The sequence below is a fragment of the Microcebus murinus genome, chromosome 1, assembly GCF_040939455.1.
Source record: "Microcebus murinus isolate Inina chromosome 1, M.murinus_Inina_mat1.0, whole genome shotgun sequence".
Lineage (NCBI taxonomy): Eukaryota > Metazoa > Chordata > Mammalia > Primates > Cheirogaleidae > Microcebus > Microcebus murinus.
The window spans coordinates 126,803,829-126,820,366 of record NC_134104.1 but is presented as its reverse complement, the minus strand read 5'-3'; the positions used below and the strand labels follow the sequence as shown (position 1 = coordinate 126,820,366).

Below are 16,538 nucleotides of genomic sequence, written 5' to 3'. Positions count from 1 at the left end.
CTGCCAACAGGCTGGGCCTATATCCTTTAAAGTATTTCTTCTGAAGTTCTTCTTTCCTAGTTTGCTCTCCTTTAAAAAAAAAAAAAAAAATCCATCTAGGTAGAATGACTATTGGGCATTAAAGCTCCCAAGGGCGTTGATATTTTAAACAAAGTAGTTGCTAACCCAAATTCAACTAATGCATAGAGTAAATAGAGAAGATGTCTTTAAGCCAGGAAGCATTGCATCCCTAGTGCCCGTTTGTCGACTCTGGGCTGTCAGCACCCCAGTTGGTAGCCACATGTAAGGTGAAACACAGGCAACAGCTGGGCCTTCTTTTTAAAGGCTGCCACACTCTGGCCTTGGTATGGTTCTAGACTCATCCCATTGGATTTGTGTCTGCGACAAACTGAAAAGATGACAGGAGGCTGGGACCATGTAACTTTCTTATTCCAACTACCAGTTTGTAAACTCCTTGGCAACAAAGCCTCTGACTTTCACGTTCTCCAGAGAGTGCTAAATTTAGGTCCAGAGCAGGTAGAGAATTACTTAAGTTTACATGATTGGTTATTGACAGGACCAAGAATAGAACTTATGTTTCCTCATGCCAAGTTAGTGTTATTTCCACTCTACCACTGTTTCAGTTATCTATTACTGTATAACAAACCACTCCCAAATTTAGTACCTAAGACACCAACACTGTTGTTTCTTACAGGTCTAGGTTCAGGAATTTGGGCAGGGCTCAGTTAGGTTGTTCTTTTCTTCCACATGGTATTGACTGGGTTACTCACTTGGCCGGCTTCAGCTGGGTTGGGCTGAAAAGTCCAGAAAAACGTCATTAATATGTCTGGAACCTCAGTCCTTCTCATGTGGCTTTTTTCTCCCATACATTCTCTCCTTTCCTTCAGCAGTCTAAAATGAACTACTTTACAGCATGATAGTTATCTTCTAGTGAAAGCAAAAGCTGGCAGGCCTCTTAAACTATCCCCAAATTGGCAATTTGACTTTTGCTACATTGTTTGGATCAAGGCAAGTTACAAAGCCAGTCCAAAGTCAAGAAAAGGGGAAATACATACTATCCTATCCCCCTGCCCTTTTTTTTTTTAAAGAGATAGTGTCTGGCTCTGTCACCCAGGTTGGAATGCAGTGGTGTGATCACGTCTCACTATAACCTAGAACTTGAGGGCACACGTGATCCTTCTGCCTCGGCCTCCCAAAGTGCTGGGATTATAGGCTTGAGCCACCTCGCTTGACCATTACCTCTTAATGAATGGAGCGACATGCATATTCAGGGAGAAAAGGAACTGATGGTGGCCATCTTTGGAGACTAACCACAACCATAGTTAACCAAGAGATGTAGCCTTCTTTCTCTAATTCCTACAGTTTCCTGATAGACCAGGGAAATTCAAGCCTGTACAAAAACAAAGAAGGAAAGGAAGTAGAAAAATGCCCTGAAACACCTCGTCCTTTTCTACCTTACTGTTCAGCTGAAGAGTTAGGAAGGCAACTCCACCTCCCCACAGTCCCCTGGATTCACCCTTTGGTTGAGCTGCTTAGGAGAGGCTACTGCACTTTGTAGCATATGTAAAGAACATGGTTAGTGCTTGTGTAATCCTGCAGTGGTCATTTCACAATAATTATTTTTTAGAGACACTGCTATATCTGTTTTCTGTGTCAAGATTTCAATACCTATTCCTAAGGGCTGGTTCTCCAGGCAACATTTAAAAAACAATAGTTTTCAAGGCTGCTTATGTGTATTGTTAAAATGGAATACACCTACAAGTAACCTTTTCAGCTATTTTTTCATGTACAAGTCAAATTATACTTATTCTCTAAGAGAAAGGATACCTCGGTAGGTTTTTCTTTCCTTCTTTTTTAATGACACAAAGGAGTCTTATGTGAAAGAACAAGCATCTAAGATTGGAAAATTGATTTTCTAGCCTACTCCAACTCTGGCAACATCCTTTCTTCCTGTTCTATCTAACTTGGTTTAAAATATCCTAAATGATGAGGATTATTCTTTTTCTCTGAGAAAAACTCCCATAATCTTCTAAATTTCCTTGAGAAAGTTTTTACATATATTATCTTTTCATTTTTAAAAAAGATTTTATCCTTTTGTTACAGTTAGATTGTTTTTTACCACTTAGCTAATTACTCAACCCAGAGTACTTTTTCCTAGAAACAAATAAATAAAATACTCCAGTGTCATATCAAGAGAGGAAATGTAAGAGCAGCTACTTATGGGCTGCTGGGGCAAAACTTTTCCAAGTGCTCTGGGAAATCTCACATTTTAAGTGATTATCATTGTCTAGGAAATGATGAGATTTGTCTTATATAAATGGAAATTTTTGATTTCTTAAATGTGTGTGAGGGAAAAAATGTGATATTTTTGTACCAGCTGCCTAGGAAGTATGGACCAGTGAAATCCAATTTGCCCTCTAAATTTGTGTTGCTCAATACTTATTGAAGATATTTTATGTACTCTTTAATACAATGTTGTATGTGCAAACAGTTCCACATGACACAAAGCTAGAATTCAACTAGAAAAGTCCAGATTTTTTAAGTCTCCATTTTACCCTTTTTCTGTTTTGTTGCTGGTGACAGTGGTGGGTTTGTTTTTGTTTACTTGCTGTTTTCTTTTGCTTTGTCTAGATTTAAAAAAAGATTGTGCCTCCTGAAAATAGTCCAAAACATTTAGTGAATTTGGGAGATTTTATTTTATTTTATTTTTTAAATTTCCATATCTTTATCCCTTGCATTTAAGGAAGAAGAATTAGAAGCCCAAATTTCCTTCCTTCAAGGACAGCTGAATGACCTGGATGCTATGTGCAAATACTGTGCAAAGGCGATGGACACTCATCTTGGTGAGTGAACTGCAACTGGCCCTGGGATGAGGACAGTCGTGACAGTAATAGCCACCAGCATTACTGTGCGCTGGGTCCTGTGTTAGGCTGTCTACATGAATTATCTCATTTAATCCTCACAACAGCCTTATAGTAGAAGTACTGTTACTCTCCACATTATACAGATAAGAAAACTGAAGCACAGAGGGATTGAAGCACAGAGGGACTGAAGCACAGAAGAAAATGTCCCAAGATTATATCAGTAGTTATGTGGAGTAGAAATTCAAAATCAAGCAATTCGACTACAGATTTCAATTTCTACTGCTACACCGCCCTTTATAAATGTCTGTCTAACTCAGACCAAAATGAAATGTTGAGCTTTCAAGATCAAATAATCAGCTGTACTGCTGTGCCAACCTGCCTGCAAATCACTAGTGTGATTATTATTTTGACAATGCTTTCTTTATATTTTTTAAATATGTATTTTTTAACCACCTGCCTGAAATGCATAACTTTTTCTTCCTACTGTGCTTATATTCTAAGAAATATCCTAGTTTGAAGTTCAGTTCACATGGGAGTTATACATATATCACATTAGAAAGTTTTCAGGCACTGTTCTACATTTGTAAAGGTTCTCTATTTTGTATTAGAAATGGTCTCTGCTAACTCACATGTGCGTCATTTCAGTAACCTCATGTTGCATGCAAAAGCTTTTGTCATGCACATTGTTAATATTTTTTGGGTCATTTTTTAAATATCCTTTCCTTCTCCACTCTCCAGGGTCTAACATTTGTAATTTAGGAATAAATTAGGAAAATAAGACAAGTACTTTTATGGAAATGGCCAGTGTGCTGCTCTGTAGTGGGGAGAAATGGCAAGACCAGGTACTGTAAGAAATCAGGATGCATCCTGCCTCAGAGGAGAAACCAAAGGGAATCCACCAAGGCCTTCACTGGAGGTGAACTTTCTACCTTCAGACTCCAATAAGCTCTGTTATTTAGGTCATGAGTCCATTACAAGGGACCGAAATCGCTAAACCATACTGACTCAAGCAAGTAATAAATGTTCTCTCAGGAATTTCAAGAGATGCTGATCTAAGTGGCTGCCTGCCTACCAGTGTCTTGTTAGCAGCTGGGTCGTGTTTACCCTCAGCCTTATTTCTACTCTCTCAACCACTCCTTCAGAGACAGGGTTCACAAGGTAAAAACAGCAGGAGAAGCCCTGCTAAATGATTGACAGGCTAGTCTATCTCATCACAGCAACAAATGTTACCCTTGTCACATCTGATTCCACCCCCTTCTAAACTCTGCTTATATGCTGTTTAATGGTCAATTTAAAAAATTTGCATAAACCTGTTTATATGAATCTCATATTATCTAATATCACATTTTAAAATGCATCAGAAAAAATAATGCTTTATATAAATAATATATGTTACATGACTAATTTTGCTTAGTTATTTAAGTATAATTTTAATTTTAAAGTGTGCATGTGTGTCTGTGTAGTTTTTTCTGTTCTGGCTACTTGGGTGACCTTTGTATTGCTTGATTTTAGTTTTGACCAAAGTAGGAGAGCAAAGAAGTGAAGTAATTAGGAGAAAGATTTTCTTGAGCGCTACAAAATCCTGTTAAGAAACTTCCAAGTTGTTTGGTACACACAGAAGCCTTTAAGGGAGCTTTACTTAAGCCTCAGAATTTTCAAACAGCTTTTGCTCTGACTTTGGTCTTTCAATCCACACTAAAACAGCATTTTCTTATTGTATGGGAGAGGGAAACACTTTAATTAAAATGGAAAGAAAAGCCCATACCAGCTGTGAATTTTCAACTAACCACAAAACTAGATTTGTTTTTGTGTGTATGTTTCACTTTCAGCCAGAATCCCTTCACATAGCTGTCTACTTCTTGTCCCCATATAAATAGCATGACTGCATATTTAAAGTGGGGTTGACGGATGCGCCAAAGAATTCTGGGTCTCAGGGCCCTCAGATGCATTTCAGTTCATCTGCATAATATAACAGTGATATATTAAGGGATGCTCCTACAGTATAGGTAACTTTGATTCTAAGCAACAGTTTGAGGAAAACACAAAGATTAATTTAAGTAAAGGTCTTGATTTAGTTTTTGACTTCTCATCCTTCCTTAAAAAATTATTTTAATATTCTAGTATTTTTTCCATGTGATATTTTTCTATTTCTGATTATTAAAGGAGAATGAAATTGGAACAACTGAAATATCCATTAGTAAGAGATTGAATATAATATAGTAATACAATCTTTATAAAGATTAAAATGCTTTTTCATTTATCAACATAAGGAAATGTTCATGACAGATTATTAAATGAAAAAAGCAGATAGCAGAATGGTGTATATTTGATATAAATATACTGTTAACAGTGGTTGCCTAGAGAAAGGAAGATTGTAAAAGGATTTTCTAAGGGACCTAATCTTCCATTCTTAGAAAATATAAGACGTGCGCTGAAAATCTACGGATGGCTTAAGTGCATGTAACTAACACTGCGGGATCAATCTGTATAGATAGCAGGCAAGAGTGTATTGGTGAAGTGGTATCCGAGAAGGAAAGACAACCTCATGTGGCAGCAAATAGACCTAGGGTTGAATCCAGCCTCTGTCACTCGGCTCAGCCTGTTTATGAATATGTTCTCATACATGAAATGGAGATAAAAATATCTGTCTTGCCAGTTTGTTGCCAGATATATTTTTAAACCCTAGCATAGGGCATGGCCCAAAGTGGGTATTCAACACAAGTCATCTCTTCTTTCCCTTTAACTCTTTAACTCTCTCTTCTCAGGGAAGAATCGAGAGGTTCACGCAGCCCATGGCCATAGAGCTGAGCAGCGACTTGTCCAGGGCCCCACAACTAGTAGTTGAAAAGCTGGGGGCAGTACCACATTTCTCAGCCCCCAACTGAATATTCCGTTATCAAATAATGCAAAATGGTGCTAGAATTTTGGGTACGCTGGTTCCAAGATTAGTTGTGTGAGCTCCTTGAGCAAGAATAGCTTTATAAGCTTTATCAGAACATAATACATCAGCACTTCAAGATATGAGGTGTGCTGAGCCTCCATTATGTGAAAACTGTCTCAGAAATGTATTGTAGGAGTTATTTTTCTATCCTTCCCTAATGTTAATTATTTTCACTAAGTTCCATTCGTCTCAAGAGAATTCCATATCATCAATTGTTTTCCTCAGACATGCAATAAATATCTTAAAATATCAAGTGTGATTCAAGGCTGTTTTCATAACTAATAGCAGAACCAGTATAGGGAGAGAAGCCTCTCAGGTAAAAGTTATCTAATGGCATTTGTTCCAATGGCTCTTTAATTAGGTAGATGATAGAGGCCAAATTGACAGGTTAGTGGTACCTCCTCTGGTTCTGGAACCCAAAACTGAAGGGGTATTTGTTCTGTCAGAGCTCTGCCAAAATTCTAATTTTATTTCCTCCACATAATTGAACTGTTTGAATTCAGAGATTCAGAGATAAGAATCGAAAATGTGTGTTTTATTAAACCTAAACTTTCCTGTCAACTTTAGAAGAGTTTTTGTATGTGTTGATTTTTCTGTTGCTATGGTTACTTCCCTTCTTGTCGTCCTGACAGTTGAGTTGAAAGCCATTGACAGTATTAATCTCTGTGGCTGCACGCAGGCTATTTTTAGATTTGCTATACTTCACACATAATTGCACGTGGGCGAGCAGCCTACACTTGTCTGGTTTGTGAGCAGCTGGGCTAAACTGCCAGCTGTTTACAGGGAGTACATGAGGTGTTCACCCTTCTAGGCTGTAATGTCCACACCCTCCTGCTCTGAATGAAGGTGTTTCTGTTCATCTGTTTGGTATTTAGACATTTGGTTTCCAGCAGCTTGCCCTTTCATTGGTGGTTCATACAGATAATGGAAGGGTTACATACAGTGAATTAAGGAAAATTCGATTTCCCATGCTCTTGTTGAGAGTACGGTAGCTCATAGGATCTTAGAATATTAAAGATGTAAAAGCGCTAGAAGTCATCTCAGCTGTTCTTTATTTCACAGATGAGGAAAACCAAAGCCCAGGAAGGATGAGTGACACAGCTAGCTAGCAACAAGAGTCCAGGACCAAATCCAGCCATTGGCTTCTCTTTCACTGATGATTCTACTGAGGCCACACTTGAATCGGTAGTTGGATTTCAGACCTGCTACTTTATGGACACATCATTATTGATTTTGCCTTTGTCATAATATTTATGTAAGAATTAGCTGAAAGAGGAGGCCACTTTTGAAAATCAGTTTATTTGCCTCTGTAAGAACTTTATAAATCTGATTTTCTGATGTTTATAAAAACAACTTTCAATGGATGTCTTTGGAGGTGTTCAATAAGGCAGTTAACTAATGGCATTTAAATAAACAAGAAGGAAAATATGATCACCAGACAGCTTTCTCTCTGTCAGCTACACTATGATAAAAGCTTTTTTGTAATTACTTTAAGAATTTTAAATACTGCTTTTATTTATGTGCAGCAGAGTACTCTATAGAAGGCAAAGATACACTTTCCCTGAGGATCTTGTTAAAAATGAGGATTCTGATTCAGTAGGTCTGGTGTGATACCTGGAATTCTACATTTCTAACAGGCTCCTAGTGACCTAGGCTCTTGACAGACTTCAAGCAGTAAGGAGCAAGAGAACTTAAAATGTATTGTGCATAATTCAATTAGTATATTTATAAACCTATTAATATATTTATTATCCCATACTTCAGGTATGTGTTCAACTAAACTCTGGGCAGAAAGCTCATCACCTCTCTAGGCCATCTGAGGTAGCTTTCAATCCCCTGAAATTCAGATGTTCTTTTTCCACATCTCTGAGCTTGTTCTATTCTAGTTGAAGTCTTTCACCCCTGGTTTTATTATCAGAAGACTTGAAACAATTGGTCAGCCTCTTCCTTGTACCAACTCTATGCCTATTTTGAAAAACATAGCAAACTCCACACTAGTTTATCCTTCCCCAGGCCAGGATGCCACCATTCCAATAATAGAGCCTCAATACAGACTGTCCATCTTTCATCTTCTTTTTCTATTTTCTGGTTCATTCCCATTTTCCCATACGCTTTTCCACAGGAGAGACCCAAATTGAATCTCATTTACTCTTTTTTTTAAAATATACAAATCTTTATTAAACTTACTTTACTCTCTTTTTTTTAAAATATACAAATCTTTATTAAACTTACTCTAAGTTCAAAGTATATCAGCACTTGAGTTCCCCTCTCCTTTTAACCTCTGGAAGTGGCTATTGCAGGCTGTACTGAAGGGTGAGCACAGCGGCCCACGGGGGCTGCCTTGCACTGCAGCACTCCGCAGCGGGCAGCATCCCCGTGAGGGGCAATCCTCGCCAAGGCTCCAGCCTTTTCAATGATGTCTTTATCCTTCTAATTCAGCATGGAAGAGATTTCTCTGGAAAATGGTAATCTTGTTGGATTTAATATCTAATTAAATTTGGTCAGTTCTAACTATTATAATACATTTGGCAGCTTTGCTATGGGACTCTTGCCCCCCAAGCGCCCACAATAGAAGACCAAAATACACCAAATGCACCAGCCTTCCCAGATTGACAGGGGCAGGTGTCCTTCATGGCATGTCATTCTTGGAAGAGCATTTAACACAATGGTAGGATGAAGCCTGTATTCTTGTCACATACAGTAGCAACTGCCATTAGTTCCCATGTGCCAGATTCGGTGCCAGGTACTTCACAAACAGTATCTCTGATCTCCCACTAACTTCACAAGTCGAAAGAGGTAATCCTTCATGTATAGTACATTATGACTTAGGGTGCTCTCCATGCGTGGCTAGAGGTTACACAGCTAGGAGGATTCAGGCCCAGCTCTGTCTGACCCCACAGCCCATTCTCATCTTTTCATACATGGCTGCTTCTCCATGTCCTCCAGTCCTAACTCTCTCCCGCTACTGATCCAACAGCCAAACGCCTCATCCACCTCATCTCTGTGGAAATAGGCTTGCAGCCAATCGCTCAATAGCTCAAAAGGCTTTCTGACTACCGCAAGCATCTCATGCTGAGCCCAAGAACACATGAGTAAGGGAAGGTAATGCTCTGGATAAGAAGACTGATGTTCATTGTGTTGGATCATATTTAGATCCCAGCTGCAGAATAATACTTACCTTTCACTGGATTTCATATCAGCAAAACCTTTAAGGCCTGAAATTCATAAACCATGTATCCATCTTAAATCCAGTTCAAAGGGTCTTATTTGACTAAATGATGTAATTTTAGGACAATCTTAGCCAAACTGCTTTCCTATCTCATAGCTCTCAAATGAGAGCATGATAGCAAAACTCCAGATTATTTGATACCAGTAAGGCATTAGCTATATATGCTTCTGTTTTTATTTTCAGAAATACAAATTCTGACAAAGGCATCCAACCATTACTGGAGCTTAAGAGTTCTTTCAAGTTTAAAAATATACGTAAAGTCTCTTTATCTGGTTGTCCCTAAAGTGGTGGCCATACCATGAATATGATAGATTTTACTGTGAGGAGTCGTGCTTTCATAATACTCTGGCTGGCAGGGTGATAAATCCTAGGAGAATAATATGCCAAATAGTAGAGATCAGTGAAGATTCGGAACTCTGCAAGCACACTCACTTCACTTAAGAGAACTAGTAATTGACCTGAAGACCCATCTTCAATGTAATATACATATTTGCCTAGTCTTACCCTTAGATTTTCCCACGTAATGTTCTTCTCTCAATGCTGAGTTTAGGGTCTTCAACCATCTGGCAACTAGATGCAAAATAGGACTCTTGATTATATTTTCTGTGCAATTTACATTTTGCTTTTTAAGAAAATTCTGAGCATGAAGTACCTGACTCAGTACTTGGCTCTTAATAGACCATCAAAGAATTTTATTTCTCTTCATCTGCCCCTACGACTTCTCAACCCAAGATCTGTTTAAACATATCAGTATCTTTTAATTCTTCATCTGAGAAATATCTCACCTACATCTGCTCCTCAGGAGATAAAAACCAACCCTAATGCTAGCAGGAAAGCCCTTGCTTCATGCCAGACACTTAGCTAATATTTACTAAGTACCTGCTCTCTCATGTAAAAATAGGTTCTGGGAGAAGTAGCTTGGGGGAAAGGTGAGGTGGGTGAGTGGTAATCTAAAATTGAGTTGAATATGTATGGAAGAAGTAAGAAAGACTTCACAGTAGGAAGAGGAGCAGGAGAATATACCTCTTCAGAAACACCTACAGTGACACATCGCTTCACATGAAGAAAGCCATGGTACTCCCCAGAGTACTAGTGATTTCAGAATCATTGGCAAGGAAAGTAGAGTTCAAAGTGACAGGGATATAGTAAAAGTGACAGGGATATAGTAAATGTGAACCAGAAGACCTTGAGTCTAGGATTTGCCAGGTAGAACAGTGCAGTTTCTGGAAACTTTCCGTGTCTGAGCCTCAGCATTGAATTATTTTCCAAGAGTGAGAGATGAAGCAAGAGAGAGCCCAACAATTGGACACTATCAGCAGGAAGACTGCTCACAGGAAGCTAATGCTCAGACATGGTGAGTTTTGAGGTGGACTTTGAAGAAAAGTCAGGATGTGATGTTATAAGGTAGATGAAAGGGACTTCTAGAAGGGGAAATGGCAGTTGCAGGGACACACAGAGATACGTGCCATGTATTAGAGACTATGTGATCAATTTGATGCCTTCAATCTTCTCTCAACCCTGACTTCTCCCAATCCCACCTTCTCTTGGGGCATGGACTACTATGGCACACACTCTGTGCACAGTAATTCCTTTGTCAATGTCCAGCAAAAGCCAATAGTGACAAACAACAGGTCTGCCCCCGTCCTTGACTAATGACCACCTCTCCATCCACTGCCAATCTGAACCTACCTCCCCCAATCTCACCTCTCTATTTTATAACAGGCTTTATAGTTCCACTTTAGAGTCTGAGATAGGCCCTTATATGAGATTCTCAAAGCCCAAACATCTGTCAGAGATGAGAAAGCCTCAGAGAGCAGAATCCAGTTATCTGGGTATGTAAGGTACCAGGGAAGGAAGACACATAGGAAGCCATGTTAGTAATGGTGAGGCAGTATGCTGGAAGTAGAAAGCTTTGATTATCTCTTCTAACCCACCCCCCACAACCTTCGGAGCTAGATATTTCCCCCATGTTACTGATGGGTCTAGTGACACACAAAGTCATCAAAACCCAAGTCATTTTGTGTCATTGCCAATGCTCAGAAGAGGTCTCTAGTAGAAATCATCTTACAGTCTGCTTTGCATATAGGTGGCTTCGTGTTGCTGGCTGTCCTCACTTAGGTCAGTTGCACCTCAGAATAAAGGGCGCTGCATCTGAAGGCAATCGAGTCAATGCCAAGATCCCATCCTGTGCCTCTTCGGATCTCCAATCCCTCTATCAGGGATCAGGGATCTCTAGTCCCTGCCATATTGTGGGGTTCTGGAGTCTGAAATATTGGAAATCTCATCCTAGCTCCACCACTTTGCAGTTGTGAAGCCGCAAATAACAGACCTGGCATTTCTGGGCCTGACTCCCTTTTCTGTAACAGGATGATGATTCTCAGCTAGATAATTGTTGAGCTAGTCAGTGAGGTAATGTGGCCACAGAGAAATGAAAGCTGCTGGGTTGTGACTGCCTGGAGTGGGCTAGGTGCTATGTTAAGCGCTCAACCTGTGCTGTCTCCTTTCTCTTTGCGGAAATCCTATGAGGAGGGTGCTGTTGTTAGCCTCAGGTGCAAGGTGGTTCAATAACTTGCCCAGTCCCAACTCCATTACAGGGAGATGTCATTTCCACTTTGCCCCCTTTCCACTACCTGATAAGACTTCCATTACTTTCTCCATCAGTCATTTAAAACATTTAGTTGAAAACACTTTTATTCTAGCATTGAAAAAAATAAAGTTTTTACAAAATTAAAAAATAAATGTAATAGTTTATTTGCCATTTCCATTGCCCTTAGAGTTAGAGATCTATTTTCGTGGCACTGACATTTCATTAAAAATAGTGGAGTCACCATGGAATTGTTATGTGAATGAGATTTCTGTGTGTATTTCCATAGAAGTGGTTAGTTATGTGACATTTTCCCCTTTAGTTTCATTACTCCAACATTCATAATATTTAATACTTAAATATGAGAAGATTATAAAGAGCAAAATATTCCTTCTACATAGAAACAAAACAAAAGAACCTTCATAGCAAAATTTATTTTACCTTTTGCCATAAGGAGAATTGTGCATTATGTTGGAAATTTAAACATTTCACATTTCTGCCTTTATATGTTAAGTCATGGAAAGACATCATTATGTTTTTCTGTTTTTACATGCTAATGCAAGTAGCTTAAAATAGGAGATTTGTTACTAGGAGGTTATAGGTTAGTAGAATGTTTGTAAATGCTACCTTAAATCATTAAATAGTGGAACTGGTTAGGGAAAGGATTTGCATAGTCAGTTAAGTGCATATATATTTAGGATTATGTCTTCTTGTGTGCTCCCTTTATCATTATAAAATGACCATCTCTGTCGTTCTTTACCATTGTTGATTTAAAGTCAATTTTATCTGATATGAGAATGGCTACACTTGGTCTCTTTTGGCTTCCATTTGCATGGAATATTTTTTTACATCCTTTTACATTGAGCCTGTGTTCATGCTTATGGTTTAGATGTGTCTCCTGGAGACAGCAGAGTTATGTGTTTTCATCCATTCATCCAGGCTATGTCTTTTGAGTGGTGTATTCAAAGTGTTAATGTTAAGAGATAGAATTAATATGTGAGATGCTGTTCTGTTCATCATGTTGGGTAGTAACTTATTGCTTTATTTCCCTTCTTGTGCTATTGTTTTATGAGTTCTGAGCTTTAGCTTTTTTTGGTGGTTTTACACTGATGGATATCTATTGTGCTGAGTCATGGATAATGCAATTCTGAGTATTTCCTGCAGGGCAGCTCTGGTCATGACAAATTCCCTCAGTGTTTGCTTGTCTAGAAAAGACTTAATTTCTCCATCAATTATGAAACTTAGTTTTTGTTTTTGTTTTATTTTATATACCCACCCCCTTCCCCCTCCCACCTGCCCAATACCCTATTACTGTAGTACCTATGTGTCCACTTAGGTGCTGCTCAGTTAATACCAGTTTGCTGGTGAGTATATGTGGTGCTTGTTTTTCCATTCTTGGGAAACTTCACTTAGTAGTATGGGTTCCAGCTCTAACCAGGAAAATATAAGATGTGCTATATCACCGTTGTTTCTTAGAGCTGAATAGTACTCCATGGTATACATATACCACGTTTTATTAATCCATTCTTGGATTGATGGGCACTTGGGCTGTTTCCACAGCCTTGCAATTATGAATTGTGCTGCTATAAACATTCGAGTGCAGGTTTCTTTTTTGTAGAGTGTCATTGGATCTTTTGGGTAGATGCCCAGCAATGGGATTGCTGGATCAAATGGTAGAATCACTTGTATCACTTTAAGATAGCTCTATATTGCTTTCCACAGAGGTTGAACTAGTTTGCAGTTCCACCAGCAGTGTAGGAGTGTTCCTCTCTCTCCGCATCCACGCCAGCATTTATTGTTTGGAGACTTTTTGATAAAGGCCATTCTCACTGGAGTTACGTGATATCTCATTGTGGTTTTGATTTGCATTTCCCTGATGATTAGAGATGTTGAGCATTTTTTCATATGTTTGTTGGCCATTCTTCTGTCTTCTTTAGAAAAGTTTCTGTTCAAGTCCTTTGCCCACTTTTTAATAGGGTTATTTGATTTTTTCTTGCTGATTTTCGTGAATTCTAAGTATATTCTAGTTATCAGCCCCTTATCAGATGCATAGGATGCAAAAATTTTCTCCCATTCTGTAGGTTGTCTGTTTACTTTCATGACTATTTCTTTGGCTGTGCAGAAGCTTTATAGTTTGATCATGTCCCATTTATTTATTTTTGTTGCTGCTGTGATTGCCTTTGGGTGAAACTTAGTTTTACAGGATACAAAATTCTAGGCTGGCAGTTGTTCTGTTTAAGAAGGTTGACTGTAGGGCCCCATTCCCTTCTGGCTTGTAAGGTTTCTACTGAGAAATCTGCTGTTAGCCTAATGGGTTTTCTTTTGGAGGTCAGTTGTTGCTTATGTCTAACTGCTTGTAGAATTTTCTCCTTAATTTTGACTTAGGACATGTTGATTACTATGTGTCTTGGAGATGTCCTATTTGCTATGAATCTCCCCAGAGTTTGATGACCACCTTGTATCTGGATCTCTGGCGATACTGGGGATGTTTTCCTCAATAATTCCCTTGAACAGATTTCCCATGCTTTTAGCTCTTTCTCCTTCTCCTTCAGGCATATCTATAATTCATATGTTAGTTAGCTTCACATAATCTCATATCTCTCTAAGTGATTGTTCTACCTTTTTTGTTCTCTTCTCTGCATTTTTAAACAACTGGCTGAGCCCAATAGCCTTATATTTAAGTTCTGAGATTCTTCCTTCTCCTTGTTTTAGTCTGTTGCTGGTGCTTTCTGCTGTGAAATTCACTGAATGACTCTTTCATTTCTTTGTTGTCTAGCTCTTTAGTGACTTTTTCATTAATTTCCTGAAATATTTTTTTGGCTTCATTCTATTGACTTTCAACTTTCTCTTCATTTCCATTCATCTTATTTGCCATCCATATTCTGAAATTATTTGCTGTCATGTAGACGGTTTCCTTGTAGTTGGGTTTGCTACTGTGGCTCCATTGTGATCCCTTGGGGATATTGATCTGTTTTGATTTTTCATGTTGCCAGGGTTCCTTTGCTGGTTTCTTCTCATCTGAAACCTCTTTTCTTGCCTCAGGGCTAATAGGTTTGCAGGGCACCTGTTCTTTGCTGGGAACTCTCCTTCTTAATTAGAAGAAGGGGAGATTGCTAAATGGTGCTTTTTTCCCTACTCTGGAATGTTGATGTGGCAGGGGAAGGCATGTACACTAGAAGCCTATAATGCAGCTATTCCAATTTTATCTATTTGCCTGTAGTTGCCTGTGTTCAAGCCTGTGCTGCATGCTGTTTGTGCCTGATGTTGAGTTGTTCACCAGATAGTTGTAGAATGTTTGAGTTGGGAGCTGGGCAAGACCTCTTCACTGAGGCTGGTGTTGTGGGGCTTGCTCTGCTCAGGGTCTCCCTGCAGGGGTGACAGTGGCAGCTGCATGAGGCTATCCAGGCATTAGTCATGAGTTCCCGGGCCATGGGCATTTCCTCAAACCAAGTCCCAATGTCCTAGTGGCTCGAGACTGGGGGCTCCCTGGCAGGGCGTTGGACTTGGAGCAGTTCTGCTGCTTCTGCAGCAGTGGTGGAGGATCCAGGGTGGGATCTTGGGGGCCAGGTGCAGTGCTGGAATCTCAGAGTGGTGTCCAGGGCCTATCCGGAGCTCTGGAGTCACCAGGGTGGAGCCTCGGGCACCAGTGTATGAGTCTTACAGCTGAGACTGGGGAGGAGCCTGAAGTAGGGCTTCTGAGTAGAGCCTCAGAGCCGGAAGCAGGGCCATGCAGTGGAGCCGATCTGACCTGCAGAGTAGGTCAGGGCTGAGCAGGCTGCAGGCAATTGGGACCTGGAGGGTGGAGTCGGGGCCAAGCACATGGTGAGCTGTTCCGTAGGCTCGGGGACCACACAGATGCCAAGTGACATGGGCACAGGTTGGCTATAGTGGCCCAGGGACTGTGGAGTTCTCCCCACAGCCCCCAGGACCCACCAAAGCAGTCACCTAAAGCCTTCCAAGTCAGAGCCTGTAGCACTCCAGTCAATTCCCATGTTCAGATCCTGTTGCGGGGGTGCTTGGCTTCCAGTCACCGGGTATAGCTTAGAGAAGCCCCTGGTTGGTCCACTCCTTTCCCAGCCCAGTGGGGGCACTGTGAAGGCCACAAAGCTGAGTCCTGTGCCAACCTGCTGCCAAGTACCTGAGAGATCACGATGGCTTTAGTTGCTGCCCGATCCCCACTGCACCTGTTTTCTGGTGTAGTGACTCTGCACACAGACTCCAGGCACATCCCAATGTGTGGCAGCAGAGAGAGCCCTCTCACAACTCGGCCACAGTACCTACAGGGTGAACACAGTGCCCCAGCATTCTGTCCTGCTAATCTTCCCTGCGAGTGCTTTGATATCACCAAATGGATCGTCCCATCACCTTTTTTTTCCACACTGAGAGTCCCGCACTGCTTCTCTTTGGTTTCACAGTGTTCCGTCTAGGAATAGCTGTCTATAGGTAGGCACCTGCTTCCCCTTTACTCTTCTTCCTTGGGAGCTGCAGGTTCACACGCCGCTTCTAATCCACCTTTTTTTTTTTTTTTTTTTTGCTGGATGATTTTTATCCTGTGTAACAGTTTGGCTGCTGTATGGGGTCGAATATTGTCTCCCAAATATTCATAACCACCTGGAACCTGTGAATGTGACTATATTTGGAAATAGGGTCTTTATAGATATACTTCAGCGAAGATAAGATCATACTGGATCAGGGTGAGCCAAAGATCGGAGTGATGTATCTACAAGGCAAGAAATGCCAAGGCTTGTTGATAAGCTGCCAGCAGCTAGGTAGAGTCAAGGAAGAATTCTTCCCTGAAACCTTCAGAGGGACCATGGCCCTGCCCTCCATGTCTGGAGGACTTCTAGCCTCCAGAACTATAGAGAATAAATTTCTAGTGTTTTAGAACCCAGTTTGTGGTACTTTGTTACAGCAGCCCTA

At 40.2% G+C, this 16,538-nt stretch overlaps 1 protein-coding gene across 6 annotated transcripts in view; it reads left to right on the top strand.

Moving 5' to 3' along the window:
* Positions 1 to 16,538, top strand: part of TBC1D5 (TBC1 domain family member 5) — a 529,649-nt gene that overhangs the window by 499,597 nt on the left and 13,514 nt on the right. For 5 of the 6 annotated variants that reach the window (XM_020289588.2, XM_076005553.1, XM_020289677.2 and 2 more), the window contains one exon: positions 2,744 to 2,843. In XM_020289588.2, coding sequence (XP_020145177.2) covers positions 2,744 to 2,843 — 100 coding nt within the window. Of the gene's footprint in view, positions 1 to 2,743; positions 2,844 to 6,867; positions 13,008 to 16,538 lie in introns of those variants that run through there. The other variant, XM_076005576.1, reaches the window with a different exon arrangement.